This window comes from Tachyglossus aculeatus, chromosome 11 (assembly GCF_015852505.1).
Source record: "Tachyglossus aculeatus isolate mTacAcu1 chromosome 11, mTacAcu1.pri, whole genome shotgun sequence".
Lineage (NCBI taxonomy): Eukaryota > Metazoa > Chordata > Mammalia > Monotremata > Tachyglossidae > Tachyglossus > Tachyglossus aculeatus.
Window position 1 is genome coordinate 63,495,729 of NC_052076.1, and position 23,760 is coordinate 63,519,488.

The 23,760-nt window shown below is 53.5% G+C and overlaps 2 protein-coding genes across 6 annotated transcripts in view; one reads left to right on the forward strand and one right to left on the reverse strand.

Annotated features, from left to right (window-relative positions):
• Positions 1-1,274: 1,274 nt before the first annotated feature.
• On the reverse strand, positions 1,275-19,538 carry CCNE1 (cyclin E1). 4 transcript variants are annotated; one of them, XM_038754779.1, is made up of 11 exons: positions 19,493-19,538; positions 14,412-14,499; positions 14,204-14,272; positions 8,262-8,407; positions 7,988-8,123; positions 6,391-6,537; positions 4,126-4,221; positions 3,677-3,811; positions 3,478-3,589; positions 3,232-3,389; positions 1,275-1,991 (listed from the first exon to the last, which is right to left on the reverse strand). In XM_038754779.1, exons 2-11 carry the CDS (start codon positions 14,475-14,477, stop codon positions 1,869-1,871), a joined length of 1,188 nt encoding a protein of 395 aa, XP_038610707.1. In that variant the 5' UTR covers positions 14,478-14,499; positions 19,493-19,538; the 3' UTR covers positions 1,275-1,868. The 4 variants fall into 4 exon arrangements, with proteins under 4 accessions (XP_038610707.1, XP_038610705.1, XP_038610706.1 ...); XM_038754777.1 differs by lacking the exon at positions 19,493-19,538 and adding an exon at positions 16,712-16,779; XM_038754778.1 differs by lacking the exon at positions 19,493-19,538 and adding an exon at positions 16,208-16,227.
• The window catches only part of LOC119935136 (uncharacterized protein F13E9.13, mitochondrial-like), a 75,161-nt gene continuing 59,132 nt past the window's right edge, over positions 7,732-23,760 (forward strand). Inside the window, exons 1-2 of one of the 2 annotated variants that reach the window (XM_038754780.1) lie at positions 7,732-8,068; positions 22,974-23,049. In XM_038754780.1, coding sequence (XP_038610708.1) covers positions 8,039-8,068; positions 22,974-23,049 — 106 coding nt within the window. In that variant the 5' untranslated portion in view covers positions 7,732-8,038. Of the gene's footprint in view, positions 8,069-18,382; positions 18,398-22,973; positions 23,050-23,760 lie in introns of those variants that run through there. The other variant, XM_038754781.1, reaches the window with a different exon arrangement.

Below are 23,760 nucleotides of genomic sequence, written 5' to 3' on the forward strand. Positions count from 1 at the left end.
ATTCTGCTGTCTCTCCCTGTCTCTCTCTGGGGCGGTCTCTGGTGTCTCCCTGTCTCTGTCCGGGGAAGTCTCTGGTGTCCCTCTGTCTGTCCGGGGCCGTTTCTGGTACTCCCTGTCTCTTCCTGGGCTGTTTCTGGGGACCCTCTGTCTCTCTCTGGGGCGGTCTCTGGTGTCCCCGTCTCTGTCCAGGGCGGTTCCTGGCTTTCCCGTGTCTCTCCGGGTCAGTTTCCAGGGCCCCCCTGTCTCTCTCTGGGGCGGTCTCTAGTTTCTATACCGTGAGCCCACTGTTGGGTAGGGACCGTCTCTATATGTTGCCAACTTGTATTTCCCAAGTGCTTAGTACAGTGCTCTGCACACAGTAAGCGCTCAATAAATACGATTGAATAAATGAATGAATGAATGTTGCCAACTTGTACTTCCCAAGCGCTTGGTACAGTGCTCTGCACACAGTAAGCGCTCAATAAATACGATTGAATAAATGAAATCATCATCATCATCATCATCATCAATCGTATTTATTGAGCGCTTACTATGTGCAGCGCACTGTACTAAGCGCTTGGGAAGTACAAATTGGCAACATACAGAGACAGTCCCTACCCAACAGTGGGCTCCCAGTCTAAAAGGGGGAGACAGAGAACAAAACCAAACATACTAATAGAATAAAATAAATAGGATAGATATGTACAAGTAAAATAGAGTAATAAATATGTACAAACATATATACAGGTGCCGTGGGGAAGGGAAGGAGGTAAGAGGGGGGGATGGAGAGCGGGACGAGGGGGAGAGGAAGGAAGGGGCTCAGTCTGGGAATCAATCAATCAATCAATCGTACTTAGTGAGCGAAAACTGTGTGCAGAGCACTGTACCAAGCGCTTGGGAAGCACAAGTTGGCGACATATAAAGACAGTCCCCACCCAACAGTGGGCTCCCAGTCTAAAAGGACTGTGATGATAATAATAATTATTATTATCATTATTATTTCCCTTCTCGCAGCAACCATTCCCCCCAACTCGGGGCCTGGCCAGACTTACAATTATTACTACTGTTGAAAACAAACATCAAGACAAGAAGAGGTACACCCCCGCCAGCCTCTGTAGTCTACAGGATGCACCAATGTTCTCTCTCCAGAAGAGACAACCGACAATGGCGTTTATAAAGAACCAACCCGCATTTAGAAGAGTTCAGATGCTATATCAAAACACCAAGCCCCCCCGACCCCAAAACGAAAACAAATCCCACTTTGACCAACAGCTCTCTTTAATTACCAGACCGAGTTCCATAAAACTAACTGTCTTGAAGACAGCATCTTTATTAAGAATTGATATAGAGAGACATAGCAGCATTTACATAAGAGGGTTTCGAAAAGGTGTCAATAATGGGGGGGTGGTGGGAAGAAAGCTTTAAAAATGTGCTACATTCCACAGTTGACTCACCCTCTGCATTATAATGCTCTCAGCCATTTATTGATCCATTCGATTGGAAGCGACCCCCGCGAAGCAGGGATGCCGCTTCTTAACTTCAAGCGTGTTTGTGTGTAATGACTTGGTGGAGTCAAGTATCACCTTCCTTAGCAGCATTTGGACCACTCAGCAGTGTTCTTTAGGTGGCTGGTGAACTTGACCCATTTATTTTAAAATAGTTCAATAATAATAATAAAAAAAAAACCACCTTCCCCCACCCTCCCCCCGACCCCCAGAAAAACAGGAGTTTCTTCTGTCAAGACAACCCCCTCCCAGGGAAGGGGGCATGTTTGCATTAATAAAAAAAATATTCCATAAAAGCTAAGAAACTCCCCGGGCAGCACTCGACGGAGCAGAACTCGGAACAGGCACTTGGGCAAAACTGTCTTTGATGGGAAACGTTGGCAGTCACACTGCCTTCCACTCAGTGGTCTGTTTCTTGCTGCTCTGCGGGGGCGTCAGGACACCGGTGGGGAGAGGAGAAGTCCTATTGTGTTCAGCCAATATGGCTTGCTTTGCCTGAGCTTTGTCCTGGAACGAGACAACGGAAGGAAGGATTACGAGGGCGGCTCTTCCGTCGCTCTTCCCGGATCGGCGCTCTAGGCTGCCGTCCTCTCCGGGGCGCGGAAGCCGACGGGAATCCTCCGAGGATTCAAAGACGGGCCCCTAAAACCGGTTGGCCGACTCAGCCGGCAAGTTATTCCCGAGCCAACGGTAGTCAGGCACGCAGGAAGGAGTTCGGGGTGATGTGGAAGGTCAGTATCACAAGCGGTTAAGGTAGCAGATGGAGAAGATTTCGATCCTCCTCCTTGTAAGCCCGATGTGGGCAGGGATTGTCTTTACTGCTGAACTGTACTTTCCAAGTGCTTAGCATGGTGCTCAGCACACGGTAAGCGCTCAATAAATACGACTGAATGAATGAATGAATGAAAGGAATTTGGGTGTCAGACGCAAACCAGATGTCACGGAATGAAATATCCAGAAATGGAGTTTATTAGGGTCCTTTACGATCGTTGATCTCCTTCCCTACATCATTTCAGAAGCCAGAGTAGAGTCCTGTGACTGGACTGGATTCCTTCTTTCACTCAATCGATCGTATTTATCATCAATCGTATTTATTGAGCGCTTACTATGTGCAGAGCACCGTACTAAGCGCTTGGGAAGTACAAATTGGCAACATATAGAGACAGTCCCTACCCAACAGTGGGCTCACAGTCTAAAAGCGCTTACTGTGTGCAGAGCACTCTGTTGTTGCACTGTGCTTTCCCATGTGCTTAAATAAATGGTGGCAATCCCTGCCCACAGTCTGGTGGGGGAGACGGACATTGAAACGAACAAATAAAATTACAGATGGGGCTGGGGGCCGAGGGAGCGAGTCAAGGCGACACAGAAGGGAATGGGAGTTGAGGAAAAGTGGGGCTTAGTCCGGGTGAAGGCCTCTTGGCGGAAAAAGGAGAACATCAGCTTCTTCCTGCCATGAGGATGGTGGGAGAATCAATGTGAGCACGCTTTGGGTAATGTTATCTGACTGCTGGAAGCTCGCCGAGGGCCAGGAAACTGCCTAACGACTGGCTGGTATTGGGCTCTCCCAAGCGCTTAGTACAGCGCTCCGCACTCGGTAAACGCTCGACAGATACCACAGATCGCAAGGCTCCGCGAGCGCCTCTGATTTTATCCTCTTCTACCTGCCGACGACGCACCAAGGGTCGCCTCCGGTTTTCAAATCACAGACCGGCTGCCTGAAAGCAACCGCGCAATGACTGTTACTCACCAGCAAAGCCAAGCTGTTCATGTGTGTCTGTATGTTGTGCAGGTCTTCAGTAGGAATGCCCTTGAAGTGTTTCAGTTTCGAACTCCCCACTTCCCTTATGGCCACGGCGAACGGAACCATCCACTTCACACACTCCTCGATGTCACGCCATTCGTAGCCTGGAAAGGAGGGGAGAGGCTGAAGGCTTTTCCGGCTAGGCCCGCTCGATCCCACCTACCCCATCAGGGCTGCTGAAGTTTCGCCTACCTGAGACTTTCTGCATCAGCTCCGAGGAAGAGAAGTGGTACAGGGCCGAGGCGGCAAGCACGCCGTAAGGAAATTCTAAGCAGCCGATATCCAGCACGCAGAGATCCAAGAGCTACGGAGAGAACGAGCAATGGGTCGCGCTCCACGAGAGCCTACCTAGACGTGTGAAAGTCTTTCAAAAGGAGACGCGAGACAATACCTCTGTGATCTGGATGAAGATTTGCTGGGGGTACTGGGGAAGGAGCACTTCATAAAAATCATTTAGGTACGCAACTTGCATGTATATGTTTAACCAGGACACAATCGTCAGCGGGCTTAAATTCCACTTGAGGGCCTGAAAACGAGTGAAGAGCGTGCGATTCAGAGGCAGGTCGAAACAATGAACATCCGGATAATTGGATACCCTCCCAATCCCAGTGAGTTTTAACGAAATAAAAATCCCACTGTGATCAAGAAAATAAAGATCGACCCCATGGGGATCCTGCTTATCTCTATTTACCACAATTTAGAAATCCACTATTTCATCACGTGGGATGGAAGGGGAAAAAAAAGCGCATTACGCGTCTATCCCCACTCGAAAGCCTTATTTTCCTCAAAGACTTCTGTTGACTAGTTCACAAAATGTCAAGTTTGAGCTCCTGTACTTACTTTCATTATGATTAACTCCATACTAAGAATCTCATCTTCTGTACAAGCCCCGTCCGTTACATACGCAAACTGGTGCAACTTAGGTGGGTAGATTTCCTGAAATAAAGTGGGAAGAAACCATTTCACACACCACCGTAAAACGAGGCAGTCATCCCTTTACAAGTCGGCGTGCCCAACAGCCGTAGTCCGTTTTTGTTGAAACGGAGGTTTAAGATTCGAACACACGCAGATATCGACACGTTCTGCGCTACACAATCGTTGCAGACGACCGGCTAACTGGTCGCCACTGTGATGATGGTGGAATCTCCTATTGAGAACGAAGGCCAGGCTTCACGCCAGGCACAGAGCCTTCCGGCCCGAGACCTGCACTGAGGGATCGGGGTGATGATAATTGTGACATTTGTTAAGCGCTTATTTTACTTGTACATATCTATTCTATTTATTTTATTAATATGCTTGGTTTTGTTCTCTGTCTCCCCCTTCTAGACTGTGAGCCCACTGTTGGGTAGGGACTGTCTCTATATGTTGCCAACTTGGACTTCCCAAGCGCTTAGTACAGTGCTCTGCACACAGTAAGCGCTCAATAAATACGACTGATTGACTGACTGTACTAAGCGCTGGGGTAGATATGAGGTAATTGGGTTGGACACGCTCCCTGTCCTGTATAAGGCTCACCGTCTTCATCCCCATTTCCCAGAGGAGGGAATGGAGGTCCAGAGAAGTGAAGTGACTTGCCTAAGGTCACCCAGCGGACGAGTAGCAGAGCCGGGATTAGAATCCAGGTCCTTCATCATCAATCGTATTTATTGAGCGCTTACTGTGAATCCAGGTCCTTCTGACTCCCAGGCGTGTGCTTCATCCCCTACTAATAATAATGATGCTGGTGGTGTTTGTTAGGCACTTACTATGTGCCCGGCACTGTACTAAGCACTGGGGTGGATACAACCATAACGGGTTGGACACAATCCCTGTCACACATGGGGCTCCCGGTCTCAATCCGAAGTTTTCCGGATGAGGTGGTCGAGGTCCAGAGAAGTGAAGTGACTTACTCGAGGTCACGCAGCAGAAAAGCGGAAGAGCCGGGATCGGAACCCATGAGCACCCGACTCCCAGGCCGGCACTCGATCCAATGAGGAACTGAGCCCACTGAGTGCGCGGGAGTGGGGTAAGGACACGGCGGGGGCCCGGCCTCGGTTTACCGCGTGGGTACGGACGCTGGGCCGTGACCCAGCCACCACGGGGTGCTTCCCTGCCCTATCGATGCCTGCCCTTGCCACGCCCTAACCTTATCCATTCATTCGGTCGCATTTATTGAGCGGGTACTGTGCGCAAAGCACCGTGCTAAGCACTTGGGAGGGCAGGACAATAAACAGATGAATCGTCCAACAACCCAGTTGCTCTTGGGCCCCCCAAATCTCCCCTCATTACTGTGGGCTCAGCCTCAGCAGGCCCTTTCTTTCATTCGTGCAGCACCAACTGTATCTGAACAACGGTGGCCAAGGCATTTGACGTCTCCAAGAGAGCTCAGGCGCCAGAGAAAGAAGGGCCGGTGACCTTCAGATAAAATACCGCAAATATTCAAATTCCCCAGTGGCGTGGGCTCTTCGAAGTCTGACCCTTCACATCTTCGATTTCCAAGTTCAGCCCCTCCCCTTCAGTCCAATCGTTTATCACCCGAACGGGATGCGGGAATAATAATAATGATGCGTGAATAATGTGGCCTCTGTGTTAAGCTCCTACTGTGCGCCAAGCACTAGACCCGATAAGACACACTCAGGTCAGACAAGATCACTGACCCACTTGGGGTTCACCGTTTAAGTGGAAGGCAGAGGGGTACTGAATCCCCACTGTTCAGATGAGGAAACTGAGGCCTAGAGAATCAATCACCATTTGCCCAGCACTGCACTAAGCACTAGGGAGAGGACCATGCAGAGGCACGCGTGGAGGTTACAATCTGGGGGATGGGGGGAGACATTCATATAAATTATACATATGTACCTAAGTACTGTGGGGCTGAGCGGGGAGGTGCGAATAAAGCGTGCAAATCCAGACGCGACGCAGAAGAGAATGGGTGAAGAGGAAATGAGAGAAGTTAAGAGTTACTTAAAAGCCACAGAGCAGGCAAGCGGCAGGGCTGAGATCGGAACCCGGGTCCATACTCTTACCCCTAGACCACGACGTTTCTCTAGTCTACAAATTAGACTGGGTCATTTTTCCTCGTCCTTCCACCCGGCCCCCGAAACACCGCACGCATTAACAACTTACCTCAAGTTTGGCCGCTATAAATAAAGATGAAATCCCAATAAGCTGCAATAGCGTCTTTACTATATTTTGTTGGGTTGCCATAAATCGATCAAAGAAATCCTGTGCTAAGTAAAACGTTTCCCGGTGAAGCTTATAGACTTCACACACCTGGAAAAAGGTTTAAAAAAAAGGGTTACTACAGTTATCTGAAGGAAGGCTTTTATTATGGCCCATAAAGTCTTAACTTTAGGTGAGGAGACAGATCACTGAAGACGGGAAGATGGTAAGCCTCTCTTCTTATAGGATGGTAACCACTTTTACACCCTTCTTCTCTCCATCTCCCACCACAAGCACACTTTCTATTCTAAATTCGTACTTTTTTTTTTTGGATAGACCGGGACTTAAAAATTGCACTGTAATTTTTCTTAAAATCACTACGGCACAGCAAAATTACGGTTAATCTCACACCACCTAGGTGGCTAGCAAAGAGGCTAACACATTTAAATACCAAAATGAACTAATTGGAAGTTGTGGCCCGCCAAGAAGTACTGTCAAATAAGCAAAACCTTAGAACAGTGCCCCAGCGCTTAGAACAGTCCTTTGCACATAGTAAGTACTTAACAAATGCCATCATAATCATCATCATTATTATTATTATTATTATTATTATGATGGTCTATAAACGGCATGTTCCAACTGAGTTTAAACAGACCCTATACACACCCTTCACTACTTTGGGAAAATGCGTCCAGGAGATAGTCTGGGGGTGCGCATTTAGACCCAGTTTGTTTCTAGAGGACTAAGCCTAGTATTCGTTTTCAGATTTCAAATCTAAGAATAGACTTCAGATTTCAAGTTTACTATTCACTTCTGAAAAAGTACAGTACAGTCGACGAGAGGTGGTTTCGCTTCTAGAGTAAAGCTAGCTTTTCCGACGGACTTCACTCAGCACCTGCCTTTAGCTTAAGATGTACCCAGTGTGTAAAAATTTCGCAAGTGACAAAAACGTGGGGTTTTGAATACCTAGAGAGCCGCATAGTTATTTGTAAACTGTTTGTAGTCGAGCCCCCAGATGTCAAGCTCCAAAGAAACGGGAGAGTCTCTTTCTGATTTACACTCATCCAGCTCGCGGCGTTTTAAGGGAAATTTCCATTATAAAATTTCAAACCCAGGGCCGTCGAAGAACCTTCCTAAGTGAAGCCCATTTTAGGGACCCCGTTAAGCATTAACCTAAGAGTAAGGCATTACATTTGTCGCGTTTTGATATTAAAACAGTCTTAACAGGATACAAAGTCCTCTATCCCAGGCTAGAGCCGCGGGAGGCAGATAAGGCCCCGACTGTTCAAAAATCTTGTCCGAGGCCAGACGGTTAAGCCCTCCTCGTGGAAGAGCGGATTCCAGAGAAGATGTAGTTACCTGTCAGTGAGTTACCAAAAAACGGTCAGCCTCTTTACCGCCTGCTAAAAAATCGGACTGTGGCATTGCAGGTGTTTTCCCTCCCGCGCCAAGAAAACAAACCGTGTTTCCTTTGGGTTTTGTTTGGGGAGAGGCGGCCAAACGAGGAGCTAGACGGGCAGCGGGGATCATCCTTGCCGCGACAGACGCAGTAGGGACTCACCTCCATTAGCCAGTCCAGAAGAATCGCTCGCATTTGCGGTTGCAGAAGTGGATGCCTCTGCAAGAAGTGCTTATCCCTCAGGTATGTCTGCTCTTTATTTAACATGATTTTCCAAACCTCATCCCTGTTTGCCCAGCTACAAAAGACGAAATACTTGCTTAGTGTGCGGACGTGCTCACCGGGAGAAGCGATGCAGTGAAGAGGTGAGGCGTCTGAGGGGTTTGGGGGCGGGTGAAGGGGGAGGAGGGGGTCCCGCGGAGGGTAAAATACGCACCCCAGTAACGGTAACGGCGACGTTCTGGTCAGATTAAATCTCCGAGGTCCATAAGGGGAGGATGGGGATGCCGGCTCATCCTCTTTGTCGGGTGTGGGAATCAAGACGCAGGGATTCCCGTAGATCGTGTCACCGTTGTTCCACGGCTGAAACGACACATACGAGTTCTCCTCCTTATGCCGTTCATTAAGTCCTGACTGTGTGCTAAGCACCGGGGTAGAGATTCCACGGTTTCCCCTCAGACGCCATCCCCGACAGGGCTCACGGTTGATTTTACCCTCACTTTCCGGATAAGGGAAATCGAGGCGGAGAGGGTGTGACTCACCCGAGTTCAGCCGGCGGGCCGGAACTGGGACTCCGACCCAAGGCTCCCGACTCCTAGGCCCAGACGCTTTCCACTGGGCCTCCCTGACTCCCACCGAGGGTAGACATGTATTGCCTGCAAACTACTTTGGATAAAGGACCCCTGAGTTTTGCCCCTATCTTTCCAAGTGGCAACCTTGGACAGTTTTGAGTTGCTAATGAGTAGAGATGAGCAACAGAAAGCAAATTCATTTTCCCTATCATGCTCTAGTCTTGAACAACTGTCGCCCGAGAGCAAACCAGGAAAGCGATATTCTAAACTTATTTCTTTTGAATGGGATGTGTAAAGATGAAGTAGAAAGAAAAGAAATTTTGTCATTAAAATTTTCACCCTGTGGGATATTACGATTTTCATCTGGGATATCCACTGCCCTTACTGCCAACCCACTCTGCTGTGCTGCAGTTTAGGCAGACCTCGAGGGAGAGACAGGTCGGAGAGGCCTGAGCGCATTTTTTTTTTTAATAGTATCGGTTAAGTGCTTACTATGTGCCAGGCACTGTGCTAAGAGCTGAGGTAGATACAAGCTAATCAAGTTGGACCCAATCCTTGTCCCATACAGGGCTCACAGTTTTAATCCCCATTTTACAGATGAGGGAACTGAGCCACAGAGAAGTGGAGCGGCTTGTCCAAGGTCACCCAGCAGACAAGCGGCGGAGCCAGGATTAGAACTCAGGTCCTCTGACTCCCAGGGCTGTGCTCTATCCACTAGGCCATGTGGCTTTGTAGCCTTCAGATGCAGGAGGGCCACCTCTTCTTTTGAGTGTTGGGCAAGGGGGGTGATGAGATGGGGCAAAGCAGGAGGGGAGGAGGAGGAGGAGGAAGCACCTTAAGCTCTGCTGTTTTCTTTAGTGAAGAAGCAGCGTTTCTGCAAACTAGGCACTCACACTGTGCCCCGGTGTTCCTGTCCCTATTGGATAGTGTGGCCGCTCTGGAGCAGCCTCCGGCTCAATGACATTCATAAAAATAGTATTCATGGTACTTGGAAAACACTTACTATGCACCAAACCCTGTACTAAGCTCAGCGGTAATAATAATAATAATGATGGTATTTATTAAGCGCTTACCATGTGCAAAGCACTGTTCGAAGCGCTGGTGGGGGATACAAGGTGATCAGGTTGTCCCACGGGGCGCTTACGGGGTTTTACAGGTGAGGGAACTGAGGCCCGGAGAAGTGAAGTGACTCGCCCAGTCACACGGCTGACAAGTGGCGGAGCCGGGATTTGAACCCATGACCTCTGACTCCAAAGCCCGGGCTTTTTCCACCGAGCCACGCCGAGCTAATCAGGGTGAGGCAGTCCCGGTCCCACATGGGGCTCACAGTCTAAGTCGGGGGGAGAAAAGGAACTGGCTCCCCGTTTTACAGATGAGGAAACCGAGGCACAGAGAACGTGAGTTACGCAAGGTCGCGCAGCAGGCCAATGGCAGAGCTGGGATTAGAACCCAGGTCTTCTGCCTCCCAAGCCCGGGCTCTTTTCGCTAGGCCTCGCCTCCCCGGTGCCTAGCCCCTGGGCCGGTGGTCACCCGTCCTCACGGCTGGCAACTCCATCTGTCATCGGCATCTGGAAAAATGAAGTCTCCAGGCTCCGAGCGTCCCTGACTTCACTCGCTTGTGGTTTCACCTCAGAACATCAAAACGTAAAATGAAGGTCTACCGGCAAAATGGCTCATTTCCACCTTCCAGGCCACCGCTGCTGGAGACCAGCACTACCAGGCTGGGAGGAGCCCTCTGCCAAAGTCTCTTGTGTGGGGTTGGGGGGCTTCAAATCCACGTCCCGGCTAGGGCCGGGAGTTTGACTTCAGAACCCGTGGCCTGTTTCTTTTAAAAACAAGAAAAGAGAGCAACCGGCTCAACTCTTTCTTTCATTCCCTGACGAGAAAGCTTCAATTTTATCTTTTGGGTTGAAGGTTTCTGAGCAAACACAGGCCAGGTTTACGTAATGTACACCCAGGAGCCCACCCTCCAATTCTTTCCTGAAGGATGGATTTCGGATCAGTTGTGCCTGTTTTGGGAATATTTGAGCAAACTCCATCAGGCCGGTGCTAGTCTTAGAAAGACAGTCCAATAGACTTCCTTTTAGACTGTGAGCCCACTGTTGGGTAGGAACTGTCTCTATATGTTGCCAACTTGGCCTTCCCAAGCGCTTAGTACAGTGCTCTGCACACAGTGAGCGCTCAATAAATACGATTGATTGATTGATTTCCTGCTTTGAATGACCAACGAGAGCCAGAAGCCTTTGAATCACCAGGCGGCCATCTTAATGAAAAGGAATCCAAGGGCGCTTCGCTGGATGGAAGCACGGTTGAAGAGACGAAACTACGAGCACTTCCGACATCTTAAAGCGTTCGGTAAATGCTAAGAATTGCCTCCGACCTCTCGCTCGCAGCCTTCTTCCTCGAGCTCTCTCTCACTTCAAACCCAAAAGATAACGGCGATCCCCATCATTGAAGCCCTTCTGAAATCCCCCCTCCTCCAGGGCTCCACTTGAGGTTTCGCCCTTCCGACTGCGACTTCACCATTTTCCCCCGCCTCCACATTTACCGACCTGCACATTCTCCTACCTCGGCACTGACTCATCCACACATTCCCCTTTCCTTTCTCCTCTTCCTTCGATCTAATTTGGAGTCTGCCTCCTCCACTAGACAGTCACCTCCTCGAGGGCCAGGGTAGCGCCTGACTATTATACTCCCCCCAGCAAGTGCTGCCCTAAACCATCAAGGTGTAATAGAGAAGAGAGGGCTGAGGCGCTTGCAGATGAAAATTCAAACTAAAATTAGGCTCGGTGATGTCACTAGAGGCAGTGACCTGTTGCCTCTAAGATACCACTCTGAAATTCCATCAGCTATTACTTCGACAATATCACTGACAGTCGAAAAAACACGGCCTATGTGCTTCCAGACTGCTAGGATGGCCAAGGGTGGGAGGGGAAGGGAGGGATGCTCTTTTCTGAACGAGAAAGAGATTATTCTCTCCTGGAGAGAGTTGCAAGGTGTTGGGTCTAAACGGTTCCCCGTGTCGGTGTCGTGACAGCTGACAGAGTCAACCTCCCCGCCTCGACTGCTGCACTGTGACTATCACAGTCACGCCAATTAAAAGGGCCACAGGAGACATCTTCAAGTTCGTTTTGCCCCTCCATCAGAGGGACTGAAATCTAGTTCCGCGGGCACAGCAGTCGGGGGGGGGTCACCCTCTCTGACCAGATGGTTGGCATAGCTGAGAGGGCAGGCCTTTGCAGATAAACCGGCAGCAGCTCTAAAACCGTGGGTCACAGGGAGAACTAAAGAAATGAGCACCAAGTATTCCCCAATGGCAGATAATCTGCCAACGGCTGATGAAACCGAATAGTGCTACTCTACACTTCACTAGTGTGAATACCTTGAGTTTATACAGGATTTGCAAAAACTCTAAAACAGTATAAACCGATGATGACACAGGCCTTGGGTGTGTGTTCAAAGCCTTCTTTAATGTTCTAATTTTCTGTTAAAAAAAAATGGATCAGAAGTGGAAGAACTAAATCCCCACAATTTCACTGGTAACAGATCCCAGGAATGCGTCATCTCCACATTTAATATTTGAACAAACCACATAAAGAACCAAAAAGGACAGTTTAAGTGGCAACCCCAATTTTTTTTCTAAAATTCGGCTCAAGGGTTCAATCTCAAATGAAAAAGGGATCAGCATCATGAGGCGCGCACGGTGACTTTGGAGGAAAATTAATAAAATAATATGGTCCTTACAGAAAGAAAAGATCAGTATTATCATAAAGTTGGGCATGCTTTTGATCAGATGAAGTTTTACTAAGCTTCTGTTACTAATGATATGGCAGGACGGTATGCAGCAGGGCCCAGGTCTGTTGCACTGCTAATGAACTTAATATCTATCCTAATTATCGGTCCACTGAAATGACGACATCGGTAATAACCGCATTAAAGAATAATTCTAAATAGCTAATATCCTGAAAGACTTGTAGTCCCAAATTCTAGCTTTAGAGACACCCATTCATAGATAGACCAATATCTACTAAAAAAACCCAATACATAGGGATCCTCTTTCCATTAATATTTGGGAGGTCACAAAAATTAAACTGTATTCCAGGGGATTGACATCTGAGCAGATTTTATTCATTCTACTGTGAAAGTTCCACCTGGTTAAATACCAGAGGTGATAAAAATGGACGAGCAAAAGCCAATTACATTATCCCTGAAATGGCCATCATCGAAGGCCAGGGAATCGGTTCGAACAATCGCCTCTTAGATACAGCAGGAGCTTCAAAGTGTTTCCATATACACTTGGTCCCGCTGTCTGGGGAAAGGGAGAGAGACAAAAAAACAACAAAACCCACAGTGAGTTTTTGAGACGATTTCAAAGCCCAGTGCATCCAAAAACTTTCCGTTCTGACCTTCGCTGAGCAGGGGGCCATTTGCTAGAACCCAAGCAAACCCGATCTGACTTCAACAGACAGGACTCTTGGGGGTGGCAGGAGCAGTTTGGGGGAAAGGGGGCGAACATAACCAATTCCCTTTACTTTAATAATGTGCATTTATTCAAAATAGGAGGTGGGCACCTCCTTTTCAGCGTTCCTGAATCGTACCCACGAGAGCTCCATACTCTAAGGCCTACGTGTGCGGTGACGACCATTTCTAACAATGCTGCCCATCTGTTACGGGGCACATTAAAGAGTAAAGATCCAGCTGCTACTTCTGTTTAAATGCAACACGTCATTCATTACCCTATGAAATACCCGACCCATAACTTAAAACACTGTCCCCCCGGCCACAACCCCGTCTCTTTTATCTATGAGGTTCTAAGACCTGAGCAGAAGGGGGAAAGATATGGCGCTTCCCAAACTCAAGACCTAACGCTGATCGCCAGCCATTTCTGGAGGAGCGTAGATAGCGCAGACTCAATTCATAAGGGGTGTCTGATATCACATTGTGTGGGGTTATTCTAGTGGGTGTTCCTCATGGGATGGATAAGTGTGTCGGCGGACTACGACTGCTGAAAAAAGTATAAAAATAGATCCTCCCGCCCTACTTTAAAGAACAAAACCTCAGTCAAAAGTGGCATATCTACTCAACAGTTAGACACACGGAGCTGTGAAAGCCACCAATTGGAATCAGAAACTAACCCGTTATATTTTAGGGTGAGCATGGACCCGGTGCGTAGCGAGACGGGAGAGAGGTAGGAGTTTTTATAGACGGGGAGAGATGGTGTCTACTTGGGATCTTCAGGGGCGTTCATCCTGCCAACCCTAGAGGTTTTCTCCTTTCTACTCGACTTACGGGTTAAGGCCAGAGGCTTTTGGGCGTCTCACGTGTCTATGCGTGAAATGGAGTCGGGGGCATTCTTAATCCCAGAGGGTGCCGCTCCCTTCTGAGCTAGGAATTGGAAGAACCCGCAGATTGGGTCAACTGTGCGGTACAACCATGAAACTGCAGACGAGCGAGCGGGCCGTGGAGCAGGGAAGGGCCTTAAGCTTGGTCGACGGAGGAGGGAGGCCCACAGACCCAAGTGAAGGGGTGGGGGAGCACGGCGGCGGGCGACGGACGGCCGCCGTCCGAGGCCGCCCGCCGCCATTACCTGATTCCCAAACTGTCTCTTCTTGGTCACCTCCACTTTGGCGATTTCTTCGTCGGGATCCTGCAAAAACTGTGGCCGAGGGACCACGGGCGGAAGAGAAAAGGAGGCGTTACCGGGTGAGCGGGGCAGGCCCGGGTTTGCGGGTCCCCCCGACTCCCGCCCCCTGACCCGCGTGGACACGGGGGACCCCGGCCTCCTCCGTACTCACCACGGCCACGTCTGCCTTCCTTTTCCTGGAGCGGCCCGCGAAGTCGGCGTTGCTGTCTTCCCTCATGGCGAGCGCCTCCTCCGCATCACTGCAGGGCAGGGGGGGAGAAGGAGATGGTTGGACCGGGTTGGGGAGACTCCCCCGCCCCAATCCCATCTGCTCCCCACCCCGAGGCTGGGATGGGGACGTGAGGGGAGGGGGAAGCCTCGTCCCGGGCCTAGCCCGGCCTCTCTCCGCCTCCCCGAGGCCCTCTGTCCTCCATCGGTCCTGAGCCTGGTGTGGGAGGAAGGGAGGGATGGCCGGGGCAGGAAGTGGGCAGGCACAAGGGAGGAGCGGGCCGCAGGCTGAGGTGGCGAAGGAGGGAGGAGGCCCGGGGCTGAGGTGGTCAAGGTGGGAGGAGGCCCAGGGCTGAGGTGGCCACCCCGGGCTGAGGAGGCCAAGGTGGGGAGGAGGTCCATGGCTGAGGTGGCCACCCTGGGCTGAGGTGGCCAAGGCGGGAGGAGGCCCAGGGCTGAGGCCGTGACCTCGGCCTGAGGGGACCCAGGAGGAAGGAGGCCCGGGGTGGGGGGAGAATCAATCAATTGTATTTATTGAGCGCTTACTGTGTGCAGAGCACTGTACTAAGCGCTTGGGAAGTACAAGTGGGGTGGAGAAGGCCACCCCAGGGCTGAAGTGGCCAAGGCCGGGGAGGAGGCCCAGGGCTGAGGTGGCCACCCTGGGCTGAGGAGACCCAGGGCTGAGGTGGTCACCCTGGGCTGAGGAGGCCAAAGGGGGGAGGAGGCCCGGGGCTGAGGAGGCCAAAGGGGGGAGGAGGCCCAGGGTTGAGGAGGCCAAAGGGGGAAGGAGGCCCGGGGTTGAGGAGGCCAAAGGGGGGAGGAGGCCCGGGGTTGAGGAGGCCAAAGGGGGGAGGAGGCCCGGGGTTGAGGAGGCCAAAGGGGGGAGGAGGCCCGGGGTTGAGGAGGCCAAAGGGGGGAGGAGGCCCGGGGTTGAGGAGGCCAAAGGGGGGAGGAGGCCCGGGGTTGAGGAGGCCAAAGGGGGGAGGAGGCCCGGGGTTGAGGAGGCCAAAGGGGGGAGGAGGCCCAGGGCTGAGGAGGCCAAGGCAAGAGGGGGCCCGGAGGGGGGAGAAGGCCACCCAGGGTTGAGGGGACCCAGGGAAGGAGGAGGTCCAGTGCTGAGGTGGCCAAGAGTTGGGGGGGGCGGGGGGGAGGCCCAGGGCTGAGGCCACGACCTCGGCCTGAGGGGACCCAGGAGGAAGGAGGCCCAGGGCGGGGGGAGGCCCAGGGCTGAGGTGGCCAAGGCGGGAGGAGGCCTAGAGCTGAGGTGGCCAAGGGGGGAGAGGAGGCCCAGGGCTGAGGAGGCCAAGGCAGGAAGAGGCCCGGGGCTGAGGCCATGCCTCGGCCTGAGGGGACCCAGGAGGAAGGAGGCCCGGGGGGTGGGGAGAAGGCCATCCGGGCTGAGGGGACCCACGGTGGGGAGGAGGCAGCCCAGGGCTGAGGTGGCCATGGTTGGTGGGGGGGGAGGCCCAGGGCTGAGGCCACGACCTCGGCCTGAGGGGACCCGGGAAGAAGGAGGCCCGGGGGGGGGGGGGGGAATGGGGGGGAAGGCCACCTCGGGCTGAGGTGGCCGAGGCGGGAGGAGGAGGAGGAGGAGGAGGAGGCGGTGGGTCCCCCGGGCTGAGGTGGCCAAGGCGGGAGGAGGCCCGGGGCTGAGGCCACCACCTCGGCCTGAGGGGACCCGGGAGGGAGGAGGCCCGGGGAGGGGAAGGGAAGGGCAGGCCACCCCGGGCTGAGGGAAACCTGTTGTTGGGTAGGGACTGTCCCTGGGGCCCAATGGCCCCTTCCAAGCGCTTAGCACAAAGTCGGCGCTCCATCAATACGATGGAACGAGGGGCTGGACGAATGAATGACCCCAGGCTGAGGCGGGCGGGCGACGAGGCCACGCCGGGCGGAGGGGGGGTCCGGGCCGCCGGAGGAGGAGGGGGAGCAGGAGGAGGACGCCGAGGCGGGGAAGAGGCGGCCCGGAGGCCTGAGGCGGGAGCCCTCCGAAAAATGGCCGAAAGGGAAGGCGGGCGGGAGGACGGGAGGGCGGAAGGGCACCGGGTCTGGGCCGCGGGGAGACTCCGCCGGCTCCTCACCCCGGGAGGGAAGGAGGGGGCCCTCCCTTCTTCCTTCTCCCTCCATCCCTCCATCCATCCCTCCCTCCATCGCTCCCTCCCTGCATGCATCCCCCTCTGGCCCTCCAGCCGGCCCCTGTCCTGGGTGTCCCCTGCTCTCCCCTCCCTCCCCCTGTCCTCTTCTCACCCCGGGGACCCCGGCTCAACCCTGACGCTGCGGCGCTGGCGGGCCGGGCCGGGCCGAGTGAGGCGGGGACGCCTCCTTTCCTTTCCTTTTCTCTTTCCTCTCCCTTCCCTCCCTCCTCCTCCTCCTCCTCCTCCTCCTCCCTCCCTCTTTATAGGTTGGCGGCGTTGCCGGCCGGCCGGCCGGGCGGGCGGGACATTTAAAAACCTGGGCGCGGAGCCGGGCCCGCCCCGCCCACCCCACCCCGGGGGCGGAGCATGCGCGCGGAGGAAGGGCCCGGGGCCCGGCGCGCGGGACTCGGCCGAACCTCCGCGGGAAGGGGCGGGGCCGGGCACGCGCCGAGGGGCGACGGGGGGAGGGGGCGGGGCCCTGCACGCGGCCGGGGGAGAAGGGGAGGGGCCCGGCGCGCGGCGCGGAGGAAGGGGGGCGGGGCACTGCGCGCGGCGCGGAGGAAGGGGGCGGGGCACTGCGCGCGGCGCGGGGAAGGGGAGGGGCCGGGCGCGCGGAGAAGGGGGCGGGGCCGGGGGGAGGGGGCGGGGCCTGACGCGCGCGGCGGGAGAAGGGGGCGGGGCCGGGCCTGCGGCGGGGAGGAAGGGGCGGGGCCCGGTGCGCGGAGGGGAGGAAGGGGGCGTGGTCCGGCGCGCGGAGGGGGGGAGGGCGGGGCCTGGCGTTTCGGCGGGGAAAGGGGGCGGGGCCCGGCGGGGAGGAGCGATGGGGGGCGGGGATGTGCGCGCGGCGGGTGAGGGGGGGCGGGGCTGTGCGCGCGGCGGGAGGGGGGCGGGGCCCGACGCTCGCGGCGGGAGAAGGGGCGGGGGCGGGGCTGTGAGCCCCCTGTTGGTTAGGGGCCGTCTGTATATGTTGCCAACTCGTACTTCCCAGGCGCTTAGCACAGTGCTCCGCGCACAGTGAGCGCTCACTAAAGACGACTGATTGGCGCGCAGAGGGTGGAGAAGGGGGCGGGGCCCGGCGCGCGGCGGGAGAGGAAGGGGGCGGGGCCGTGCGCAAGGCGCGGAGGAGTGGGCGGGGCCTTACGCCCGGAAGGCGAGGAGGGGGAGGGGCCGGGCGCGCGGAGGGACGATGGGGGCGGGGCCCGGCGCGCGGCGGGAGGGGGCGGGGCCATACGCGCGCGGCGGGTGAAGGGGGCGGGGCCTGACTCGGAGGGAGGGAAGGGGCGGGGCCCGGCGGGCGGTGGGAGGAGAAGGGGGGCGGGGCCCGGCGCGCGGCGCGGAGGAGGAGGGGGCGGGGCCCGGCGCGCGGAGGAAGGAGAAAGGGGCCAACTGTCAGCTGGGTGACTTTGGGCAAGTCACTTCACTTCTCTGGGCCTCAGTTCCCTCCTCTGTAAAATGGGGATGAAGACTGTGAGTCCCCCGTGGGACCACCTGATCACCTTGGAACCTCCCCAGCGCTTAGAACGGTGCTTTGCACGTAGGAAGCGCTTAGTAAATGCCATTAAAAAAAAATGGGGGGGGCGGGGCCCGGCGCGCGGAGGGGGGAGGAGGGGCGGGGCCCGGCGCGCGGAGGGGGGAGAAGGGGGCCAACTGTCAGCTGGGTGACTTTGGGCAAGTCACTTCACTTCTCTGGGCCTCAGTTCCCTCAACTGTAAAATGGGGATGAAGACTGGGAGCCCCCCGTGGGACAACCTGATCACCTTGGAACCTCCCCAGCGCTTAGAACGGTGCTTTGCACGTCGTGAGCAATTAATAAATGCCATTAAAAAAAGGGGGCGGGGCCCGGCGCGCGGCGCGGAGGGGGGAGGGCGGGAAAAGGGGGCGGGGCCCGGCGCGCGGCGCGGAGGGGGGAGGGGGCGGGGCCGGGCGCGCGGAGGGGGGAGGAGGAGGGGGCGGGGCCGGGCGCGCGGAGGGAGGAGGAGGGAGCCAACTGTCAGCTGGGTGACTTTGGGCAAGTCACTTCACTTCTCTGGGCCTCAGCTCCCTCCTCTGTAAAATGGGGATGAAGACTGGGAGCCCCACGTGGGACAACCTGATCACCTTCTAACCTCCCCAGCGCTTAGAACAGTGCTTTGCACATAGGAAGCGCTTAATAAATGCCATTTAAAAAAAGGGCGGGGCCCGGCGCGCGGAGGGGGAGGAGGAGGGGGCGGGGCCCGGCGCGCGGAGGGGGGAGGAGGGGGCGGGGCCCGGGCCCGGAGCGCGGAGGAAGGGAGGGAGGAGAAGGGGGCCAACTGTCAGCTGGGTGACTTCGGGCAAGTCACTTCACTTCTCTGGGCCTCAGTTACCTCATCTGTAAAATGGGGATGAAGACTGGGAGCCCCCCGGGGTACAACCTGATCCCCGGCGCTTAGAACGGGGCTTTGCACATAGGAGGCACTTAATAAATGCCATTTTAAAAAGGGGGCGGGGAGGAGGCGCGCGGCGCGGAGGAGAAGGGCGGGAAAAGGGGGGCGGGGCCCGGCGCGCGGCGCGGAGGGGGGGAGGGGGCGGGGCCCGGCGCGCGGAGGAGGAGGAGGAGGGGGGCGGGGGCCCGGCGCGCGGAGGGGGAGGAGGGGGCGGGGCCCGGCGCGCGGCGCGGAGGGGGGAGAAGGGGGCGGGGCCTGGCGCGCGGAGGGGGGGAGGGGGCGGGGCCCGGCGCGCGGAGGGGGAGGAGGGGGCGGGGCCCGGCGCGCGGCGGCCCGAGGCTGCAAGGAAGTCCCGGGAACAGGCACGGGATCGGGAGCGGCTGGCCTCCTTGCAGGTGCCCCGATCCCCCGCTGCGCGCTCGGCTCTCCCCTCCCTCCCTCCCTCCCTCCCTCCCGGCCTTCCTCCCTCGTACTGACGGAGCGCTTACTGCGCGCCAAGCGCCGCGCGACACGCTGGCCCGGGCCTCGGCGCTGCTGTCGCCGCCGGAGGCGCCTTCTCAGAAATTCATTCAGTCAGTCATTCATTCTTTCAACCGTCTTGACTGAGCCGCGGCGACTGGGCGCCGAGCGCCGCGCTGAGCGCTGGGGCAGGGCAAGTCGCCATGGAGACGGTCCCTACTCATTCATTCGTTCAGGCGTACCCGCTGAGCGCCCACTGGGTGCACAGCGACCGTCCCTACTCATTCATTCAGTCCATCGTCTCTATTTCTTTTATTTGTGGATATTTGCCATTCTATTTATTTTATTTTGTTACTATGTTTGGTTTTGTTGTCCGTCTCCCCCTTCTAGGCTGCGAGCCCGCTGTTGGGTAGGGACCGTCTCTCTATGTTGCCAACTTGGACTTCCCAAGCGCTTAGCACAGTGCTCTGCACACAGTCGGCGCTCAATAAATACGATTGAGTGAATGAATGAGCGCTGACTGGATAAATACGATTGAGTGAATGAATGAATGACTGAGCGTTGACTGGGTGCAGAGCGCTGCGCTAAGCGCTGGGGAAGGACAGCTCGGCCGCAGAGAGACGGGCCCTAGTCATTCATTCAGTCAATCGTCTCTTTATTTTACTTGTCCATATTTACTATTCTATTTATTTTATTTTGTCAATATGTTTTGTTTCTATTTATTTTATTTTGTTAGTATGTCTTGTTTTGTTGTCCGTCTCCCCCTTCTAGACTGTGAGCCCGCTGTTGGGTAGGGCCCGGCTCCGTATGTTGCCAACTTGGACTTCCCAAGCGCTTAGTACAGTGCTCTGCACACAGTCGGCGCTCAATAAATACGATTGAGTGAATGAATGAATGAATGAGCGCTGACTGGATAAATACGATTGAGTGAATGAATGAATGAATGAATGAGCGCTGACTGGGTGCAGAGCGCTGCGCTAAGCGCTGGGGAAGGACAGATCGGCCGCAGAGAGATGGTCCCTAGTCATTCATTCAATCAATCAATCAATCAATCAATCAATCGTATTGAGCGCTTACTGTGTGCAGAGCACTGTACTAAGCGCTTGGGAAGTACAAGTTGGCAACATATAGAGACGGTCCCTACCCAACAGTGGACTCACAGTCTAAAAGGTTCAGTCAATCGTCTCTATTTTCCTTGTACATATTTGCCATTCTATTTATTTTATTTTATTACTATGTTTTGTTTTGTTGTCCATCTCCCCCTTCTAGACTGTGAGCCCGCTGTTGGGTAGGGCCCGTCTCTCTAGATGTTGCCAACTTGGACTTCCCAAGCGCTTAGTCCAGTGCTCTGCACACAGTCGGCGCTCAGTAAATACGATTGAGTGAATGAATGAATGAATGAATGAATGAGCGCTGACTGGATAAATATAATTGAGTGAATGAATGAATGACTGAGCGTTGATCGGGTGCAGAGCGCGGCGCTAAGCGCTGAGGAAGGACAGCTCGGCCGCAGTGAGACGGTCCCTATTCATTCATTCAGTCAATCGTCTCTATTTATTTTATTTGTACGTATTTGCCATTCTATTTCTTTTATTTTGTTAATATGTTTTGTTTCTATTTATTTTATTTTGTTAATATGTCTTGTTTTGTTGTCCGTCTCCCCCTTCTAGACTGTGAGCCTGCTGTTGGGTAGGGACCATCTCTAGATGTTGCCAACTTGGACTTCCCAAGCGCTTAGTACAGTGTTCTGCACACAGTCGGCGCTCAATAAATACGATTGAGTGAATGAATGAATGAATGAATGAGCGCTGACTGGATAAATACGATTGAGTGAATGAATGAATTAATGAGCGTTGACTGGGTGCAGAGCGCTGCACTAAGCGCTGGGGAAGGACAGATCGGCCGCAGGGAGACGGGCCCTAGTCATTCATTCAGTCAATCGTCTCTATTTTACTTGTACATATTTGCCATTCTATTTATTTTATTTTGTTAATATGTTTTGTTTCTATTTATTTTATTTTGTTACTATGTTTAGTTTTGTTGTCCGTCTCCCCCTTCTAGGCTGTGAGCCCGCTGTTGGGTAGGGACCGTCTCTAGATGTTGCCAACTTGGACTTCCCAAGCGCTTAGTACAGTGTTCTTCACACAGTTGGTGCTCAATAAATCAATCAATCAATCAATCGTATTTATTGAGCACTGTACTAAGCGCTTGGGAAGTACAAATTGGCACCATATAGAGACAGTCCCTACCCAACAGTGGGCTCACAGTCTAAAAGGGGGAGACAGAGAACAGAACCAAACATACCAACAGAATAAAATGAATAGGATAGAAATGTACAAGTAAAATAAATAAATAAATAGAGTAAAAAATATGTACGATTGAGTGAATGAATGAATGAATGACTGAGCGCTGACTGGGTACAGAGCGCTGCGCTAAGGGCTGGGGAAGGACAGATCGGTCGCAGAGAGACGGTCCCTGTTCATTCATTCAGTCAATCGTCTCCATTTATTTTACTTGTACATATTTGCCATTCTATTTATTTTATTTTGTTAATATGTTTTCTTTTGTTGTCCGTCTCCCCGTTCTAGACTGTGAGCCCGCTGTTGGGTAGGGACCGGCTCTCTAGATGTTGCCAACTTGTCCTTCCCAAGCGCTTAGTCCAGTGCTCTGCACCCAGTCGGCGCTCAATAAATACGATTGAGTGAATGAATGAATGAGCGCTGATGATTAAGACTGTGAGCCCCCCCGTGGGACAACTTGGTCACCTTGTAACCTCCCCAGCGCTTAGAACAGTGCTTTGCACATAGTAAGCGCTTAACAAATAATAATAATAATAATAATAATAATAATTGACATTTATTAAGTGCTTACTATGTGCAAAGCACTGTTCTAAGCGCTGGGGAGGATACAGGGTGATCAGGTTGTCCCACGTGGGGCTCACAGTCCCAATCCCCATTTTACAGATGAGGTCACTGAGGCCCAGAGAAGTGACTTGCCCAAGATCACACAGCAGACATGTGGCGGAGCTGGGATTCGAAACCATGACCTCTGACTCCAAAGCCCGTGCTCTTTCCATTGAGCCACGCTGCTTCTCTATAAATAATAACAATAATAATAAATATCATTTATATAATATATCGTTATCATATTGTTATTTCTTATATAATATAAATATAATAATAATAAATAATAATAATAAATGCCATTATTATTATTATTTTACGGATGAGGGAAGTGAAGCGACTTGCCCCAGGTCACCCAGCAGACACGTGGCAGGGGCAGGATTAGAACCCATGACCTTCCGAATTCCAGGCCCGGGCTGGCTCTTTCTACTACGCCACGCTGCTTCCCATCAAATATCGCTACCCCCTCGGCGATGATGCGTTCGCCGGTAAAGCGCTCCTGCCCCCTTCCCTTCAAAATAGTTTCTTCTCTCTCCAGGACGTCAAGGAGCGAAAACTTACGGCATGAATGGGGTCTTAGAGTTTTTTTTTTTTTCCTCTTTCACAGACCATGAAGTTTATGCAACTGTTTGGACGGCTGAAATCCGCGGTCGTTGGGATGGTGCACGTGAAAGCACTTCCAGGTGGGGGAGATTCTGTTGTCTCAGAGGGTTATGGATTACAATTTCAGCAGGTCGGATCTTGTCGCCTACTAACCCCTGTACCGTGTATTCAAACCCAAATGGGCCAGCTCTTTTTTGGGGGTCTGGTCCAGTTTTGGGGTATGACCAAACCGGCTATTTTTAAAAGAAAGTGTTGTTGGTGTGACGTCCTTTATTTTAAAGGGACGGGGGGGAAACACCCCTCTAAATCATAGTATTTGTCGAGCGCTTACTATGTGCCGGTCATTGATCCCAGCTCCGCAAGTTGTCAGCTGTGTGACTTCGGGCAAATCGATTCACTTCTCTGGGCCTCAGTGACCTCATCTGGAAAATGGCGATTAAGATTGTGAGCCCCCCGTGGGACAACCTGATAATAATAATAATAATAATGGCATTTATCATCATCATCAATCGTATTTATTGAGCGCTTACGGACTGTCTCTATATGTCGCCAATTTGTACTTCCCAAGCGCTTAGTACAGTGCTCTGCACCTAGTAAGCGCTCAATAAATACGATTGATGATGATGATGATGCAGAGCACTGTACTAAGCGCTTGGGAAGTCCAAATTGGCAACATATAGAGACAGTCCCTACGCAACAGTGGGCTCACAGTCTAAAAGGGGGAGGATTAAGCGCTTACTATGTGCAAAGCCCTGTTCTAAGCACTGGGGAGGTTACAAGGTGATCAGGTT

Excerpts from the sequence above, each read along its gene's own strand:
- CCNE1 (XM_038754776.1), bottom strand. The coding sequence starts at position 14,567 with ATGGGATTGGGGCGGGGGAGTCTCCCCAACCCGGTCCAACCATCTCCT. Across the intron at positions 8,408-14,203 it reads AGAGACAGTTTGGGAATCAG|CCGTGGAACAACGGTGACAC; the intron begins GTAATGGCGGCG and ends GTGTCGTTTCAG. Across the intron at positions 3,812-4,125 it reads TGGAGTTAATCATAATGAAA|GCCCTCAAGTGGAATTTAAG; the intron begins GTAAGTACAGGA and ends ACTCGTTTTCAG.